Source organism: Danio rerio, chromosome 13 (genome assembly GCF_049306965.1).
Source record: "Danio rerio strain Tuebingen ecotype United States chromosome 13, GRCz12tu, whole genome shotgun sequence".
Taxonomy (NCBI): Eukaryota; Metazoa; Chordata; class Actinopteri; order Cypriniformes; family Danionidae; genus Danio; species Danio rerio.
Window position 1 is genome coordinate 38,150,474 of NC_133188.1, and position 21,125 is coordinate 38,171,598.

General features: G+C 33.9%; 1 protein-coding gene across 7 annotated transcripts in view; it reads left to right on the forward strand.

Annotated features, from left to right (window-relative positions):
* The window catches only part of tasp1 (taspase, threonine aspartase, 1), a 60,610-nt gene that overhangs the window by 6,759 nt on the left and 32,726 nt on the right, over positions 1-21,125 (forward strand). For 6 of the 7 annotated variants that reach the window (XR_012388638.1, XR_012388637.1, XR_012388636.1 and 3 more), the window contains exons 6-9: positions 1,161-1,245; positions 3,780-3,859; positions 7,478-7,569; positions 17,345-17,503. Coding sequence is in view for 4 of the 7 variants with exons in the window: in XM_005156968.6 (XP_005157025.1) it covers positions 1,161-1,245; positions 3,780-3,859; positions 7,478-7,569; positions 17,345-17,503 (416 nt within the window). In the remaining 3 variants the exon portion in view is untranslated. The remainder of the gene's footprint in view (positions 1-1,160; positions 1,246-3,779; positions 3,860-7,477; positions 7,570-17,344; positions 17,504-21,125) is intronic. The other variant, NM_001100953.1, reaches the window with a different exon arrangement.

The following is a 21,125-nucleotide window of genomic DNA, read 5'->3' on the forward strand; positions in this document are numbered from 1 at the left end:
TTTGAGTTTCTTTCTTCTGGTGCACACAAAGTAAGATTCTTTAAACAATTTAGGAAACCAGCATCCACTGATTTCCACAGTATTTTTTCCTGCTATTTATTTCAATGGCTACCAGTTTTTCACCATTCTTCAAGGTATATTTCTTTGCGCTCAACAACAACAAAAAATCCATATTTTTAAATGTGAATTCGTTAAAAATGGTAGAATTATCACCAAAAGTTTTAAGATGGTTTAGATGTTATTTTATTTTAGGTATTATTTATTGTTGATGTTTTTTATTGTTATTTATTGTTTTATTGTTTACTTTTTATAATAGAAAAGTGCTATTTATAAAATGTTTGTAAATGTTATCTGCCTTTGCCATGAAATAGCCAACAAAGCTGATATGACAAAACAAAAAACTCTCTCTCAAAAAAAAACAACAACAAACAAACAAAAAAAAAACAACATCTCGTAAAAGTTTGTAACCATTCGGATTAAAAGGTTGGATGTACAGTACACTACATATACGAACACATTTTGGTCCTCCTTTTGTTGTTTTAGCATAGTTTTAATGACCTTCTAGATAAAAGAATGTTCTCAGCATTAATATATACACGGATAAAAAAGAAGTATGCACACAAAATTGAGAAAAACAAAACACTTTTTCAGTTTTCAGAATAAAATGGCTATGAGTTCATATACCACATCCAAGTTCATCTTCTCTTTTATGTATTTTCTGCTTTTTCCACGTCTGTTTAGGATATCGCATACTGCCTTTATAATACTATATTAAGGTCAGACATTTCATGACCGTCTTAGCTGTTTTGTCTATAAATATTGTGAATGTCTAAAAATATCATATAATTTCACAATCAATATAACTATCACTACTGTTCAGGTGAAGAGATTATTATACGATATTATGAGTAAATATAAATAATTATACTAAAATGTATACTAGTATAATAAAGTTATGGTATACTAATATAATCATATACTTTAGTATTTTAATATGCTAAAGTTTATCCAGTATTGGGTATTATGTTGCTTTTTGGTGCAGTGAATGTTTTTTTTTTTCTTAAAGTAAAAAATGCAAGAGAAAGCCAAACACAGGTTTCATTTGCTGTATTTAAAGCTGTCTTGAGCAAAAGTGATACTAATGCTGCTATTTCTATCAGGAATCAAGAACCCGGTGCTGGTATCCAGAAGACTATTAAGTGAAACTCAGAAGGGGAAGCTATCAGCTGGCAGGATTCCTCCATGGTGAGCTTAGCTCTCTGATGTTGGCTTGATAGCTTGTAGGCATATACATGACCTGACATACTTTATTGATGCCTCTGGGGAAACATTCAGATGTAAACCAGAAAGATGTCAGTCACTGCATGCACATGATTATATGTACACTATTATATGTAAATGTAATGCAGTCATACTGAGCCTTTTTTTGCAAGGCATAACATGTTTGGACTAAATGCATTCATCTTGTTGTGAAAAATGTAGCAAATATATTTTCTTTGCTACAGGGAATTCATTCATAGATTGCATAGATTGACTATAGATTGCCGTGGTCCCAGAAAGTTTTACTTATGCTGTATTCATTAGATAACACAATCTCACACGTTTGTATTATTTTGAAAAAGGATATCTCATTTTAAGGTTTGTCAGGTTTTAAGTTGTTATGCTACAAATACAAAAAAGTAAGATGTTTTTATGTTCACCAAGGCTCCATATTTTTGATCAATGATATGGTTAAATTGTAATATTGTTAACAGAGTATTACAAAAAGATTTTTGTTCTGTTTATAAATTTAAAATGTAATTTACTAGTGTTGGCAAAGCTAGATTTTTTAGCAATTATTAAAGGGGACCTATTATGCACTTTTTTTACAAGATGTAAAATAAGTGTCTGATATCCCTAGAGTGTGTATGTGAAGTTTCAGCTCAAAATACCACACAAATAATGTTTTATAACTCTCTAAACTGCCCCTTACACCGAAAAAAAATTATAGATTTTTGCAAATTGTTGCAAATGTTGAATTTAAACAAACAAATTTAATTTAATAATGTCCAACTTAATTTGTTTGTTTAAATTCATCCCAAATAAATTGTTTACAACCACCCACTTAATGTAAAAAAAAAATCGTAAATCCAAGGAATAATTTTTTTTCAGTGTAGGCTTTGATCCTAATTGTGTCATTTTGGTGACTGTCACTTTACATTTATATGAGATTGTGTTGTCTTTTCAAAAGAGAGTGTAGTGAGAAATACCTATGTGTCAGCAGAGTGGCAGATACAAAAACAAGAGTAACGTCCCATGCTAATGAGGGAGAGATCACCAATAATGGGCAGGGCCTGATGACATGTAAAAAGGGACAATGTCAGTCAAAGTGTTTCTGCAGACATATATATTGTATACCATTAGAAGCTGGTAATATTCACAGACTGTGTTTAAACCTCGTACAAACATGATTTTTGCATAATAGGTCCTTTTGAATACAATTATACAATATTAATATAGTTTTACAAGTATTACAATAGTATAGAGCTGGGCCATTAATCAAAAAGGAATCGACATTCAGAACCTATAATCAATGTAATTTTTCCAGGTCAATTTCTTCAATTACTTACCTAGTTCTTTTTTGACTGTTCTTTTTAGGCAGTGTGTGTTTTAGTTTCAGTTGATCAACGCTGATGTTCAATAAATAATCATAGATAGTAGACAGTGTGTGTTTTTTTTCATTTATTTTAAAATCAAGTAATGAACCTTCATTTAAAAATCTCTCACTTGTAATATGTGAGCATAATTACTGTGCAAAACCTGTCAGTGAGCTATGAGGGCAAAAAATAAATTTAATAAATATAATATTCGTTCATTAATCATAATCAAGTTCAGATGTTCAATTAATTCAGATTTTGATTTTAGGCCAAATCACCCAGCCCTATAATACTAATACAGTGATAATACAGGATCCTTCAAAAACCGTTCTAATATTCCTGATTTGGTGCACAAGAAACATTTCTTATAGAAACATTTGTGTACACTCATAAAAATAACTCATTGGATGAACTCAATTTAATTGAGGGCATGACTTCAATCCAATAAATCTATTTAGCACCAACTAAAAAATAACTATTTATACAAATGAAGGCATTTAAGTTAGTCCAACATGATTTGATCAAATAAAAGTTTAAATACATTTGTGTTTTTATTTGAACTCAAAGGTCTGCTAATATCATGTGTTTCTATTATGTGTCAAACATTTCTACATCTCTTAGTTTTATTTGAAGTTATCCTAAATGAACTAAAAGAGCCATTTTTAAACATATTTCATGTGTTACATATACTGTACAGATGATGAGGACTGATCTCTGAACTCATTTTAGGACAGTTATTGCTCACCGAGCAAAGCAACAAACTGCATTTTTGTTAATTAAGCAGCCAACACTTAAAGCATGGCTGCTTCTGCATTGTGGTAATCTCAAAACTCAAAGCATTACATGAACATCTTTTAAATCTTCAAACTAAAGTGAAGATTAAACTTTAACAAGTCTTTCTATTATTTTTAAACACCTAAGAATACTTTTATTGTCAATATTTCCTTCTCTTAATTCAATCACACACAAAGCATTGCATTTTGCTGTAGTATTTATTTCTTAAATCAAATACAGAAGTAATTATGTATGTTTAAATGTGAAATGTACTGTTCCGAAATATACTCCTGTTCCTGTATAAATGTAGCGTTTTGCAGTTTAAGTTTCTCCCTTTTATATCAGATCTACTGTATGTTTTTTTGTCAGTTTTTTAGTGGGAAAAGGAGCAGAGCAGTGGGCCATCAGCCATGGTATCCCAGCATGCCCTACAGAAAAGATGACCACCAGTGAGTACCAGACCACCCAGTCTCTTCTTTCAGCTGCTCCTGCATGCTTGACTACAACGTTTCTTTTTATTAGATTTACACACATTTGTAAGCATCAGGGCATGTCTTTGTATTTGCGTAATCTTGTTAACTGCGTTATTACCTGTGTTGGTAAAGGAAGCAGAAAAGTAAAAATTAGATATGTCCCTTTAAATCAAAAGTCTCATATTTGAGGTGTATTTATTTGGTAAGAGGCATTTTAGAGGCAGTTTTTAATTGAAATGAAGGTCTTATGTAAGATATAATATTCTCTCCACACAGTTTAGATCTGTAAGGTGTGACTGGCGTTCAGATTTATTTAATAGAAGAACTTGCTTTTTATTCTCTCATATAATTTAATGAGCTTTTGTTTGAGGCCTGCGGTGGAGTTTTCAACCTTTTCCAAATCACTTGCACACTGACTATAACTTGTGCGTCAATTGTTATTGTAGTTAGTTATTAATGAACAGATCATATTATTCAGAGTGATAATGGTAGTAATATAATAATAATATTATATAAATTAGTTCCTTTATAATGAGTTCACATAAGACTAAACAAATGAAAACAGAGAAAGCTTACAACACAAATGTTATGCAGATGTTAAATATAGATAAAGCATTGTTAATGTTAATGATATTAATTGTTTAATTTTAAACTTGATAGCTCAGGATGACAGTGGTTGCATAGTAAGAAGGGCTGTACGATTCTGGCTAAAATGAGAATCACAATTTTTTATTTTTGTATTTTTTTTGCTTAAAATCAAGATCATGATTTTCTCTCGATTCTATAGATGAGAAATAAAGGTTAATATGAATAGGCTATTATTATTAATTCTACAAAAATAAATAGTAAAACAACAACATTAATAATATTACGCCTACGTTTAGGTCTCCTGTTAGTTAAAATGATAAATTTTGTATAGACTTGGAATGGAGGATTTGGTCCAGGTTGTTAATGCACAGTAAAGTGATGCATTAGGATACAACTATTTGAAAATATAAAGTTGAATTATTGTGTTTGAGATATATGCTTGCAATCTGTCATTGACAACTTTATTAGACAATTTTTTTCACTGGTAAAATGAGACATTTGTCATTCTCAGATTCCCTTAGGGCTGCTCGATTTTGGGAAAAATCATAATCACAATTATTTTTGTCATAATTGTAATCACGATTATTCAAAACGATTACTGTTAAAGTAATAAAATAATTAGCGCTCTTGAGAATTTTTTTTTAAATAAATATTTCCCAAATGATGTTTAACAGGAATTTTAAGTACAGTAACAGTATTTCCTCTAATATTTGTTTCTTCTGGAGAAAGGCTTTTTATTAAAGGGGATTCCATTGAACATAAAACAATTAAGTTGTCACAAAAAACTCAAGAATTGTGTTGGTCCCACTTTAAAGTCGTTTATACCTGTGAACTTACATAGTAACTAGATGTGTAAGTAGTATAAACTACAGTGTATGTACACACTGGTACATAGTATTTACTTGTGTAATACTGGTGTAACTACACGCATATAAGAACCAACTGAATAGTATGTGTAAGTTCAAATGTGTAACAGGACATTGGTAACAACACTAAGAAAGTAAACATCTGTAACAAGTATTACGTAAGTGCATTGTGTAAAAATAATATGAACTTGCAGGTGTTTTCCCACTTTCGCACCTGACCATGTGAACTCTGAACACTGTGTTAGAATAAGAATGACAGAACTAACGCTGCATTAGAACGTTTCACTATGTGATACCAGTGTAATTACAGTGTAAATCCTCAGGAACTGTTCACTCGAAATAGTGTAAAATGGTCACAAATTACCGTGTAATATATAAAACCTAAACCTTTGTGCAACTGTTTAACAACAGCAAACTTCTGCCAAAAAAGTATGTGTATATATAGAAATAGATGCCTCATGTTTATATCCTGTTTTAGAGGTAAATTGTAGAATCACATCAGTAATTCATATTAAAGAGGTAGTTTAACAAAGATTGTGTTATTAATGTCCTGTTACACATTCGAACTTGCACATACTATTGTGGGTTGTTACATGTGTGTAGTTACACCAGCATTACACATGTAAATACTATGTACAAGTGTATACATACACTGTAGTTGCATACTACCTACACATCTAGTTACCATTTAAGTTCACTGGTATAAGCAACACTTAATATAAAGTGGGACCAATTTTGTTTTTAATTCATTTCAAAGTTTCATGTTTACACAACAAAGTTTTGCAAAAACGCTGTATTACATACGCCAGGCCAGTTTTGGCACTGTCACCTTGTTGATAAACAGTATTGTAAGGAAGTGACGATGCCGTCGGTGTGTATGTATAATTTGCTGTAAGATGTGTCTCCAATATTGGTAGTAATGTAAAGTAAATCCACACTTTCCAAGCACATGACAATGGCGCCATTTTCAAATATATGCGTTTTCAATTCCAAAGCCACAGTTGTTGTGTAAATGAACAGGGAAAACGCATAAAAAGATTTTATATCTGGCTGTAAACATGTTGTGAAATCAGCTCCTAAATAGTTACCAAAATATAGCCAGCTAAAAACAAGAATTTCAAAATTTTTGTGATTACAACAGGTCTCTAATGCAACATTACAACTACAGAGCGCCTTGTATGCTCTTGTTTTTCTTTTCTCATATAATTTTATGCAGGTATAGACAAGGTTAAGTTTAGAATTTGAAGTTATTTATCAAATATTCAATTTAAATTTATATTTAAACTTTTAATATAATTTTTTTGTGAATTAAATTAATTTCTATTTTTATATTTGTTTGTGTATCATCTCTTATTGAAATAAGGGATTTTCTTATTATATAAAGTTATCATGAAATGGCCATAATTTGCTTATGTGGCAATAAACAAACGAACAAGCTTAAGTTTGAATACAAGTGCTTAGTGCCAGGTTCAATTTTTTCTTTTTATCTCTTTTGTATTTTTCTGATAGTGGCACATCATTTCATTGACTCACAATTGGTCATGCCGTCTCATCTGTTAGAGTGTTTTGAAGCACTTGACTCTTGGTTACTCTTGGTTAAATAACTTGGTTATTGTTTACCAGTTCTAATTGCATTCCATTGAATCCTGTAAAATGACTTAATTGTGCTCATTTGGTTGATGTGTTTTCTTTGATTAAGAGATTTTCACAGGAGTGGAATGCGGCGTTTGGTAAACAATGGCTTCTATACTTTATTAGAGGGCCCCATGCCGACTCCCAGTGTTTGTCGGACAGAGACAGAGTGTGTGTTGTCAGTGCTGGAAATGATCTGATGCCAAAACCATGACCTCACTCCAACACATGTCCCATTATTTAGGGAGACTTTAAGGATTTTGACCGCATTTCCACCAATAGACTGATTTATTATGAGAATAAAGGCTCCGCTGCCAAACGCACACCCTCGCAGCAGTATGCTATCATGAATAATTTTTAAGCGATACGGCCACAGGAGCAAAACATTTGTCAGCTTTTAGTGGTTTTGGTGACTCATCACACACACACGTATGCATTTTGGACTGGAAGTCAAAGCAGTTGAGTAATATCTGTTATTGAGTGTTATGTCTTTTTCAACACGTTGCAGAGTTCAGTTTGTCAGGATACAAGAGAAACAAGAGGAAGATGGAGCTGGCGGAGCAGGTTGAGACTAAGAGGAGAATACAATCGTGTGGACATGTGAGTGAATGTCCAAAATGATTTGGACCCTGAATCAAAGCAAAGCCATTGCCTTCATTTTCTTACTCTCAAAACATTTAAATAGTTAACAATAAATGGTAATATCTTACAATTACCCATCATTTATTATCATTTGTTACTGCACTAGGAAACATCGGGGGTTCTATTTTAACGATCTAGGCACAAAGTCTAAAGCGTATGGCACAAACACATTAAGGGTGTGTCTGAATCTACTTTTGCTATTTTAAGGACGGAAAAATACATTTTGCGCCCTGGTGCATGGTCTAACAGAGTTGTGTTTATTCTCTTACATGAATTATGGGTGTGTTTTGAGCATAATGTGCATTAAACCAATCAGAGTCTCCCATCTCCCATTCCCTTTAGGAGTCAGTTGTGTTGCACCATGGTGCATTTGCTATTTACTTGGCGGACTTTGTAAGTTGAAAAACTGAATGCTTCACTAGCGAGAAAACAATTAAACAGATCATCTGCAAAGCGATGATAAAGAACGAGCCTCCAGCATTCAGCCTCTTTACTTTCTCTTTACCTTTACTATTTGCTTTACTCCTTTACTTTCATGGATAAGGAAACGTGAAAACTCCACTAAAGACATCATTTATTTTTTTTGTTAAGCGCAAAGTTTTGTTTCAAAACTATTTCTAAATTCAGTTCTAATTTCTAGCAAACGAATAAATGAGCATTAATAATGAAATGTGGTCAAAACACTGAGTTATATCCAAACACCTGTCCTATTCTTATGCCCCATATGGTGAAGCATACGTCTCCTAAACAAATCTAAACTTGTTTTTATTAAAACAAATATAAATATGCATATAATAATAATATAATAATAACATTATACAAAAGCAAATTGTCATAAATAAACTGAAAAAAAGCCCCCTGACATGATGAAGGCACAGAGGCTGTGGTTTTTATATTTATGTAGACATTATATTTTTTGTAACATTTGAATCCATCAATCTTTTTCATATGTAAAGATATTTGTGTATTGCTGTACATCCTGTGTGTTTCAAGATCTATTCTCGTTCCACAAAATTGCAACATGCCAACAATGCACCTTAACACTCCTCTTTTATAGATTGGCACACCTATGAGTTCAAAAAGTGGTGCAAATGGATTTGCTATTCAAATAACGAAGTGTAAAACATAAAAATTAGGGTTGTGCTGATCTGAAAATAGGGCCCACTGAGGTTTATTTGCATAATTTATTACATTTGTTAATGTTAGTTATTAATAAAAAATAAATAAATAAACAGTTGTTCAGATCAGTTCAATATACATTAATGAATGCTTAAAGATGTAATTAGTAAATGTAGATTTTAACATTAGGTAACAAATACTGTAGTATTCTTCATTAACCAATGTTATCTCATGTTAGTGAATGAAAATTTATAGAACTAATAAGGTTACATTAGTTACAAAAATGTACTTAGGATATATTTAATACATTAAGTGTAAATATAATAATATTCATTTCTATAATTTTATTTTTATTCTTATTGAGGTTGTGATTTGTACAGCATGTATTTATTTTTATTACATTCATATTATAGAAATTACAATAAAAAAAGTATTTTTTACCCTTGTGAACCTAAAGGTTTTCTTTAAATATAATTTATGTAATAATATATTTTTGTTTTTTGTGTTTTTTAATGCTTCTTAAATTTTGTGATGAATTCTGAACTGCTTTTTTATGAATGAAAGGTGTTTTGATATTATTATTATTAATAATAATAATAAATTATAAATTTGTCCTATTGCAAAATCTTACCAATTAGTAAAAATAATTGATCAATTGGTCAACTGTATTAGGTGATATTCTAATAGTTTAATATACTGTTTTGTGGAGAGGACCAATGAGATTTCAGTGTGGGTGGGGCATGAGTTCAGAAATAGTACTACCATCAAAACACCCCTGTCCTTTGTCAGATCTGGAGTTTCTTTTTATGTCTTTGTTAATAAAAGGGAAAGGTTTAACCTTCAGGATATGCTGTTTATTTCTGACATGTGTTTTTTCTTAAACGCTCTGATTAAAAATAAAAGGATAAACTAAATATGCAAGTTTCTCCCTTTAAATGCTCCAGTATCTATAGGTTTCCACCCTCCCATTTAGTTCAACGCATTTAATTAGGCCTAAACACAGTGCAGCGGAGGCATTTGCTCTGACATTATTACTCGACTGATAACAGGATCTGCATCTGTTCAGTCCTCTAATTCAAAACCACCACATATACCCAGAGGAGGAAACCCGTCGGGTAATGACGACCTTGAAGGGGGGTGTGGAGACCTCAATTACTCACAATCACAGGAAACACGCATACACACACTTTCTGCACTGCTGACATGGCACTGCACACCAGGAATTTGACTTGGGTGACACGCTTCTCTGTGGCACTCTTGTAACACAAGTTCATCAGGCAGAGGTGAGAATGAGATGAGAATGAGTTTATCCATTTACTGTGGAAGCCTGTTTCCACTGCTGAGGGAAAAAAGGGAAGGTAATTGTTAGTTGCTGTTTTTTACATGAGGCAATTCATATTTGCTAGTTGTTAAGACAAAATCACGAGATACTTTATATTCTTGCAACTGCAAAAAAAGTCCAATTCTGAGGGAAAAGAAACACTGACTAAGATTGTAAGTCAGGAATAAAATGTTTAAACACACTGCTTTGAAAAAAAAAAAGCAGTGAAAAAAAAAATGGACATAAATTGCTATTACCTTTTTTAATATTCAGAAAAGAAGGTTTCATTATTAACAGCACATTTCTAAACATACAATTTATTTTATACACCATTGTAGTAGAGATCTGTGCGGGACAAACTTTTTAGTTCCGCTCCCACAAGCTTTTATTCCGCACCCGACCGCTCCTGCCGTATATTCAGCCTTTGTTCCCCCTCTGCCCGACCCGCCCCATTTTCTACCCAAACCGACTAGGCATGGGCCGTTATAACATTCTGACGGTAGATAACCATGTAAATAAATATCACGGTATCAAGATTACTGCTCTAAAATATTCTTTTTAAATATCTGGGTAAAAAACAAACCCTTTTCCCCTTTCTACACAATATATTTAAATTTGGGAAACATTTAAAATATTTTGAAGCAGGAAACATGTACGGCTAAATAATTCATATGAATCCTTGACTTCTGCTGTCTTCATTAGTTTCTAAAACACACATTTTTTTTTTTTTTACATTTTTAAAACGCCATCTTTGGATATATTTTTCTGCTGAAGATACTGTTTTTCTAAAAAAACAACAACAAAAAAGTCAATAAAAAATCGTAAACATACCTTAGGAACGGTATTACAGAACATTTTGGCGGTTTTAAAACCTTGACTTTTCCAAACCGCCGTATACCTTGAACATGGTTATCGTCCCATGCCTAGACCCGACCATTCCTGCTAAATTTAGATCTGGTTTCCAAAATCTGCGGTTCCAGTTATGTGACTGCTCACGGGTAAAACTTTGAGGTATAATCCCATTGCGCAAAGGGTAATTTTTTTCTAGTTGCATCTATGAGAGCAAAAAGACTCTCATACATCATGACTGCCTGATGGGGGTTTCCTAAAAGTTAACTGACCGTTTTCTTCACTTTGCCCTCCTATGTTGGTAAAGCCCGCTCTGAGGAGCGTTATGAAGATGATGCGCGCACAGACTGTGAATAAGAGCATGTGCAGAAAGCACTGGTCATGCTTTCATCATGTGTAACAGTCATGAGCACTGGCTGTACAGGTGCTCAATAAAAATGAAGAAATCAAAGATATACTGTTCCGAAATAACATCGGGACTCAGGATTGCTATATTGTTAGACTTCACACTCTAAATCACACCAGAGTTGTCCACCGCAACCATGTTTTATTAGCAAATCTTTTCCCGCGCCGAAAGAAATCTGGTCAGGTCCTGTGGAAATGCAGACCTTTAGATTGTAGGGTTGCCAGTTAGGCTTTTTAAAATGATTAAGTAATAATGTTTTAACGTGAAAGTTAAATTTAGTTTTTTTTAAAGAGACCTTTAGTATGTTTTTGTTTGCCTTAACACTAGAACTACTATAATTCTACAGTAACTAGAATTACCATAGAGGTTATTCTAACCATTTTTATATAAGACGTCATATTGTCATATCATATTTACAGTCAAAGCTTCTATTGAAATAATAAATTTAAGCTTTAAATGTTTGTCATTATTCACATAAAAAAGCTTGTTGGTTCGAGTCCCTGCTGAGCCAGTTGGCATTTCTGTTTGGAGTTTGCATGTTCTCCCTGTGTTCCCGTTGTCTGTAAATGAGTGTTTCAATGTTTCCCAGTACTGGGTTGCAGCTGGAAGGGCATCTGCTTTTGTAGCACTAACTATGCTGTTTAGAAAAGACATATCTGAAGAAAAGTTATGTTCTTGCCAACAGAAAGCTATGTTTTTGATAGCAGAGAGTTGCTAGGCATTAGAGGTATGCATATTTAAAGTCAGAGGGAAAAGTAGCAGACAACTGAAGTGCATGCAGTCATTTTGACAGATACTGTAGTTCTAGGTAGAAATATTCAAAACTCTTGTGTTTTGTAATTTTAATTAAAACAACGTTAAAGGGAAGTATACATATATTGAGAAAAAGTCAGGGAAAACAGATATGTGTGTTTTATTTTTAACAGTTAGTTAATTTCAAAAAATTAAAACTGTTTAAAATGACCGCCTCAGTAATTGTAGTGTTTCAGAATGTGTATAAGCTAGTGTGCTTCTAAACACAGGCAACAATTTAAAAAGTGTGTGCTTTCAAAATGTACCACCTCTCATTTCCATCAATATGGTTCAGCATTTTTGATAACATTACTGTGAAATTTAGTTCCTATTGCTTTCTATACTTTAATAAACAGATAGCAACTCCAGCTGAAACCAGTCAGATTTCATACAATTTCTATTTTCTACAGACATGTGAAAATGAACACCTAACGAAATCTCACCTTTTCCATATTGGGGTATAAAAGTTGTCTAGTCTTGCGCAGATCTTAATATTTTGTAAATAAAATCAGTACAAACTGATAAGCGACAACATGGCATCAACGAAAATAAATGAGGCACTGCTAATCAAATGACTTTACTCATCAGCAGACGTTTTAGCAGTTTGTTGTTCTGGAGCCTTCAGGTGTATTAACACAATTCATGTCCAGCATCTAAAGCTTAGCCAAAACTGGGTCATGCACCAAGACAACGATCCCAAACACACCAGCAAATCTACAACAGAGCAGCTAAAAATAAATAAATCATGGTGGTCCAGTCAAAGTCCAGACCTCATGCTGACTGTGCAAAAAATCCTCCAGGTTGATCCGATTAGCCAAGTCTTTGTTGTTGGGCTCAGTTTGATATTATAAAATGAATGCCACTGTTGATGTCCTACTACTGTATGTGTACAGTTGCCAAAAAAACATGGAAAACATCTGAAGATGAAATTAAAATTTAGAGAATAAAATCAAACAAATAGTTTGAGAATCCATCAATATCAATAATATCAATCGTCTGTTATGAGAAAACAAAAAGTGCTTTGTTGTGACTTTGTTTGCCTGTATACACTTACCGGCTCCTTTATTAGGTACACCTGTCCAACTGCTTGTTAAGCCATTTTTTAATCAGCCAATCACATGGCAGTAACTTAATGCATTTAGGCGTGTAGACATGGTCAAAACAATCTGCTGCAATACAGACCGAGCATCAAAATGGGGATGAAAGAGGATTTAAGTGACTTGGCATGGTTGTTGGAGAATGGTCAGACTGGTTCGAGCTGATAGAAAGGCAACAATAACTCACTCGTTACAACCAAGGTATGCAGAAGAGCATCAGTGAATGCACAACATGTCGAACCTTGAGGCAGAAAGGCTACAGCAGCAGAAGACCACACTGGGTGCCACTCCTGTCAGCTAAGAACGTGAAACTGAGGCTGCAAATTTCACAGGCTCACCAAAATTGGACAATAGATTTGGAAAAACGTTGCCTGATCTGATGAGTCTCAATTCCTGCTGTGACATTCAGATGGTAGGTTCAGAATTTGGCATCAACACCATGAAAACATGGATTCATCCTGCCTTATATTAATTGTTCAGGCTGCTGCTGGTGGTGTAATGGTGTGAGGGATATTTTCTTGGCACACTTTGGGCCCATTAGTACCAATTGAGTACTGTGTCTACGCCACAGCCTACCTGAGGATTGTTGTTGACCATGTCCATCCCTTTATGACCACAGTGTACCCATCTTCTGATGCCTACTTCCAGCAGGAAAACGCACCATGTCATAAAGCATGAATCATCTCAGACTGGTTTCTTGAACATGATGATGAGTTCACTGTACTCAAATGGCCTCCACAGTCATCAGAGCTCAATCCAATAGAGCAACTTTGGGATGTGGTGGAATGGGAGATTCACATCATGGATGTGCAGCCCAAAAATCTGCAGCGACTGTGTGATGCTATCATGTCAATATCGACCAAAATATCTGAGGAATATTTCCAGTACCTTGTTGAATCTATGCCATGAAGGATTAAGGCAGTTCTGAAGGCAAGGGTCCAACTCTGTACTAATAAGGTGTACCTAATAAAGTGACCAGGAGTGTATTTATTCTAAAAAGAAACTAAGAAAGAGCATATTTGTTTCACATTTACAAAAAAAAAAAAAAAAAAACTAAAAATGCTGAGGTTTATGAATTGTACAAGAGTTTTAAGAGCGTCATCAATGTGATTTGAGACCATGGTACTTCAATGCTGCCAAAGTCCTGCACCCACATCTTGAAGTCATTTCACCGAATTATTTCCCGTACATGTTAGCATCTCTCCTACTTTTTTGGTCAATTTTCAAGGAAGCGATTTGACAGGTACACATGGAATGCAGGTGTCGAGGGAAAATAGGTTCCAGTGCAGATCCATCCGCGATGGTGACGCTTGTGTGGTCCCAATGAGAAAGTGAAACGTTGGGTCACTTGAGGGTCATTAGTTGCAAATTACACTGTCTGAAAATGTGGGTGAAAATGTTATTCAAAGAGAAAGACAAATACGTTGTGGTTTAACTTGCATTGGTTTATGCGGTGCTCAGGATTGGTGTTGGAAAACCTTGTACGGTTTGTTTTAAAGATAGCATCGGTTTAAAGTAAATGATTTCTGTCGGCTCTGTCTGCATGAATGATGTGTGCCTCTGGGATGCCACATGCGCTTTCTTCCTTCAGTAAAGACTTTTCACTGATGCTATGCATTAAATGGTCATTAAGATAACAACACATCCCCCAGTCTTCTCTCAAGTGGCCTGTGGTTTGTTTGATTTTATAAGTGGCATATTTATTGTTTTACTGGGGAAGTAATGCATTTGCTTGGCATGGATGTCTCGGGGGTCTAGGAGTTCACACTTATTTTATTGCATTTAACTTAAAACGGAGTTGTTTCCTGTAACTTCTGCATGTTCCCTGTGGATTTGATTTTTAGCACTTAAGTTTTCCTTCTATTCAGAGGGCCTGTAAATATTTGGGAATCTTAAAGATATGTGACGATGTTTGCAGAATGAGAGCGCTTGAGAAAAATGTAATTATGGATTTGCAAGGGTTATGGTCAGATTTATGCCTCAGAATAGTTTTGCAAAAACCACAAATGGCTAGGCATAAACTTGGGGTGAAAAGAAAGGTGCTTAAAAAACATTTGGGGGGTTAACTAAATCTATTCAGGGCATATGCCCCGGAAACCCAGCCCTACACCAGCAATCTTTCCAGGCCTGAAATTGTCATAAGTCATAATATCTACTGTACATACAAAGTATTGTTAAGCAATACACAATGTTTGCATTTGTGTATGTGTGTGTGTGTGTGTGTGCGTGTGTGTGTGTATAAAGTTGAAGTCAAAATTATTAGCCCCCCTTTGAATTTGTTTTCATATATTTTATTTATTTATTTATATATTATTTCATACATTTTCACAGTATGTTATATTTTTTCTTTTGGAGAAAGTCTTATTTGGTTTATTTCGGCTAGAATAAAACCAGTTTTTGATTTAAAAAAAAAAAAAAAAAACATTTTGAGGTCAAAATATTAGCTATATTTTTTTCTTTAGTCTACAGAACAAACCATCATTACACAATAATAAAATAATTCAGTTATTAGAGATGAGTTATTAATACTATCATAATTAGAAATAAGTTGAAAAAAATCTTCTCCTTTAAACAGAAATTGGGGAAAAAATATAGAGGGGGTAATAATTCAGGGGGCCTAATAATTTTGCCTTCAACCATGTATAGATTTATTTTTAAATGATGATGAAGTGTAAAAAAATCTACTGTAATATTGAAGTGACTAGAATTTTTATTATTATTATTTTTTTTTAGTTTTGTTCTGTGCAGAAATTATTAATTTACCCAGACAAATTAAAGCATGGTTAATAGTGAAATCTGTTAATCATTGCATCCCTATTTAAGACCCAGCATTTTTTACAATGAAGGTCCAAAATATGTACTTGTATATGAAAATGTACTTTAATTATTACTTGACATTTATATTACTGTTGTTTCTGTAAATTTTATAATACACTTTTACCAAAAAACTAGTTTTATTTCCTATTTTAATGTTTTTAAGTATTTTGTGAATTATTATTATGATTATTAATGATATTATTATTATATAATTTTCCCCCCTCTACCTCAAAGTTTAAGGTAGGAATTTCAGGTCTGCACTCAAAGTGGTTAATGGGTAATAAATTGGATTATAACTAGTATATAAATATAACTTGATAACCTAAAAATCTCATGCAAATACAAAATATGAAATGACAAACTCTATTGGACTAAAATATATTACATTCATTTCATATTAATGTCATTTTTCTTTGCCATGCAAGAAGCACCAGAGGAAATCTGCTTTCATGACACAACAAAACAATTTTTAAGACGTAAAAGTTGTATAAACAGAAAGCCACAAAGGAGAAGGAAATTGATGATCCCCCCTTTGGAAAGGTCTTTGAGCAGATGTTGCACTGAAGTTGAGTTTGTCAGATTTATTGCTGATGGTGAGATCAATAATAATAACATTCTGTTTTAGCCCGTTCACTCATATTTCAGAAAGTTATCAGGCATAATCAGCTGAGGTCTAAAGATCAGTGGACCAGGAATGACACGCTCTTCATGGGAAGATGAAATTATAAATTAAAAGTCATCACGTCCCTTTCTTTTGAGTTTCCCAGGAACGACTAATTTGTCAAGCAACTCTAGGACTCCTTCAGTTCACATCAGCGCTCTTTCCAAAGTACACAGCAATCAGCAAATGAAAACAGTCCTTTAAGAATGGCCACTTTGCTTATTATAAATGAGGGCCCGAGGATCATTTTTCAGATGCTGATATATAATTGAACTTTATTTGTTCAAGCTAGATAGCGACGTGTATTCCAGTTCCCAAGTCTGTCAGAGTTCAAGTTTGGTTATGGTAGCCAGCTGGGTCTGAAAGCCAACTTCATAGACATGACAAGAAGTAAAAAAGAAAACATTACAATGTTCAATGTGTTTCAGTCTAGTATTATCCTGGGCTTTGGAAATGTGCCGTTTTTGATGCTGCCAATAACCACAGCCTCTTTGTTCCTCTTTTTTTTTTTTTGGCCCCATGGCTTAGTATGAAGATACATTGACTCTTACATTAACTTTTGATTTGACTGTGTAAATGAACTCATGATGATAGACTGCAGAAACTATGCTGTTTATTATCTGTGTTTGCCATAGGAAATTGTAATTGAATGTTATGAATGGTGTGTGCAGGAGAATGACTTTGGCTGCTTGGAGCCGGTGGAAGGTGAGGAGAATAACTCGGCCTGTCTGGATACGGTTGGTGCAGTCGTTGTGGACTGGGAAGGGAATGTGGCAGCTGCGGTTTCCAGCGGAGGTCTGGCTATGAAACACCCGGGTCGAGTGGGACAGGTGAACTTTTTTTTTTTTTTGTGTCTGATTTGATTTCCATTTGACCATCTAGCTCAATCTTATGGGAAAAGTAAAGAGGAAATACTTACCTAATTCACACATGACGTCACACGGGTTTCCGGTTGCAAAAAAAGACCGTTTGCAATAGCAAAATGTTGTGTTGTGCGGTAGGATGCCAAATTCGACTTAACTTTTACCGTACACCACACTGCTTTTAATGCCAACCGCAGATGTCTTTGGCTAAAAGGGAGCCGAATGAAGTGACGACCTAATTAAAGATGCTGGACTCTGCAGTTCTCATTTCATATCAGGTAATTTCACGCTATGCTGAATCATACACATTATGGTAATCATGGAACATTATTTCTTTCACATGAACACACAAAACAAAATTGTTGGCATTCAAAGACTTTAGGACTTGAACTTCTCTCTTGTAAAAACACTTGGAGTTTCAATAAGATTATTTATTTCGAGCTGGATGCTTAATATCCATTGGAACTATGCTATGGCAAATGGACCTGTCAGATGAACGCCACTCACTTTAACGTTAATTTTGCCGAATAACTGTGCTTATCACTGGGTGAAAAGCTGTTATAATATGCTGAAAGCATTGTGTAAATAATAGATATAATATGTAATCAATATAACATTTCTAAGACAACGATAAACTCTGTACCGCATCGGATTTCATTCCAGTATTTTACAAATATGGTAATTCATCTATAGAGAGTGAATGTGTGTCATCAGTGCAATGCGTTCAGGACATTTGAGATAGAGTAACCTAGATTCTATTGATCTCTATAGGTTTATCACATTGTGTATACACTGATATGCAATAAACTTTATGCACTTTAACTACAAATTAATAAAAAAATCATGTATAGAAGTTTATGATACCCTGCTTGCAGATAAGCTCCTTCATTCATTTGATCTATTTCCTCTGTGTCCATGCTCTGCTTTTTTAGTTTCACTTTAGCACTGAAGATAGAAATATTATGGAAGTAATATTTTCATTTTCTCAGACACACAAAGGGCTTATTCACATCAACAGTATCTTTACCCTTAGAAAATATGAGATGCAATGCTTCGGAATGGTTTAAAAAAACTAAAACAAAATGCAGCATAAAGCATGAAGGTGTCCAGTAAACAGAAACTTGCAGTGTTTGGCCCGCCAACGAGTTCTTCTGATTGGTCCATTGCTTTAAACCTGACAGTGATGAATAGTGCCGTTTGTAATAGTTGAAGTTGAATTTTAGCTTGACATAGTGTCTAAAAAAATGCAATACGTGTGTGGTGCTACAAAAGGCGAGAGTAGCGGTCACACACTATCCATCAAGTGTGTGTTTTCATTGAAAATCTATAGAAAAGTAGAGTATTGGAAAGGAAAAATGCGCCACAAAGACTTTTAAAATAAAAGATGTTTACACATTAGACGGTTTAGTGTTTGTACAGTGTTTTTCAAAATATATTAGGCCTACTATAAAACTTGATTTACAATTGTGCACGTCTGAGCATGTCATTAAACATGGTGGAGCGCAACTCACCATGATGGAAATTTCATCCCCTATTGTCGGATTATTGGCTAATTCAGAAAATGTCAGTTGTACAAAAATGTATGACTTTTTGAAAGTCTCTAACTACACCTCTTAAGGCCTGTTTAGACTACACTTTTTATATTGTATGTTGCGACAGTGGCTAATTCAGATTATGCAGTAATTACTATTTATAAAAAAAGGTTTACATCTAATCACATACATTTCACACATGGTGTCATCAACCACATACATTATAAATGTCTCTGTAATTTTCCCACAGACAGAAGATTTCCTTATATATGTGCGCGTTTTCTGAATGAATCAGTAGATAAGTAGACACATTCTGTGCCAGCAAGATGTGCTTTTGGGGCTGCAGAAGTAGTTTCCCAACAACAGCTGTAAACAAATTTTAGGCAAATGGCGCCGTGTTGTCAGTCATACTCGAAGCCTCTCCTTTGTCACCAATTTTAGACCAATTTTGCTTTCTACTCGTCATTGTTATTTCAAAGTGTTTTCACAAAGTATCATCCAGATATTCAGCTGTAATTTATCGTAAATAAAGACTAAAAGAGCCAGGTGTTCGGGAGCTACCTTTACACACACATACACACGTTCACACCATGCTTAACCCAGCTGTGCTCATGAACTAAGCATAAATGACAAAACTTTTTGTTGACAATCAGTTAATGTTACCTACAAACAATGAACTCCTCCTCCACCACAAATGAATCCATGAATAGCAGACCTTATGTCGCTACCTTGAATGAGAACATAATGAGTGATTTGCTGCTAATTCCAGTACTCACCAGGCTGATGAGTTAATTAACTGCCATAATTTATCTTTTTTGTTGATCATTCTGTCATGCTAGTCTTTTGAAGACACATCATACAGTCAAATGCACTGTTACCATAACTCCACAAACCTTTCTTTCATTTTATGTCCACCTTGCAGCAGTCCCCTCTCCATTTTGTACGGAAGAGATTCTTTTCTCCTAACACCCTATATCAAAAGTTACACCAACATTGAACAAATTGTGTGGTCTGAATGGAGCTTTAAACAGTCATCACTGAAGACATGAACAGACTGTAAGAAAATGTATGCATGATATTGAACAAATTCATGGATTAGCCACTAAACTAATTGGTTTGAGATTGCTTTTGACCATCGTGTTGTGCATAATTATGAGATACTTCTTCATGTTTGGTTTTAGTGTAATGTATATTGTAATTATGTCTCACTACATTAATATTGCAACTGTCATGTAATTACTGTGCCGCTACAGTGGAAAAGCTCTAATTGCACTGTAATAAATGAAAGAACAACAGTAGAAATAACAGAAGCTTGTACAATATATTTGAACAGGCTCAGGTTATGTGTGAAAACGACTGAAGGAAATATCCATTCGCTAAATTAATTAAGCCAATTAACATGTTTAACTTTGGTGTCATGGTTTGGGAATCTTTCTGTTAAGAATAAAAACAAATCAAATCAAATAGTTAAGAGGTCCAGCAAGCTGACTGGGGTGTCACTAGCCAATCTGGATGCTGTGTACACCAGGCAGCTAAAGAGAATTACAAATAAAAAAATTTCAGCTCCTTCCTTCTGGTCACTGGTTTGTAGTGTGAAGCTGTAGAACTAAACAATACAAAAATAGTTTTACAGCAGCAGCCATAAGACATTTAAATAAGGCATAGAGTAAAGCAGAGGTGGTTCTGTGACTTGTGCTTTTTATTTTATAGATTGTTTTAAACATTTATTTGGGGGATGGATACTTGAATTGATTATTAATTTTTTCTTTATACGTTTTTTGTATGTTTATGTCTTTATGTCCATTTGTTGTTGTCGCTATGTGAGTTTTTTTCTGTGTGGCACTGTTATTAAATGAGGACTCTTGATTGCAAACCAAATCTAGCTTCAGGTATGAATAAAGCAACCTAACCTAACCTATGTTTCATATTGTATTGATTTTATTACTTTTTAAAAATACACATGGACTCATTTTAAAGGTTTAAATGTCTTTAAGGCTCACCAAAGTTTAATTTCTTTGAAAAAATATACAGAAAAAAATATTAATGCTTTATTATGT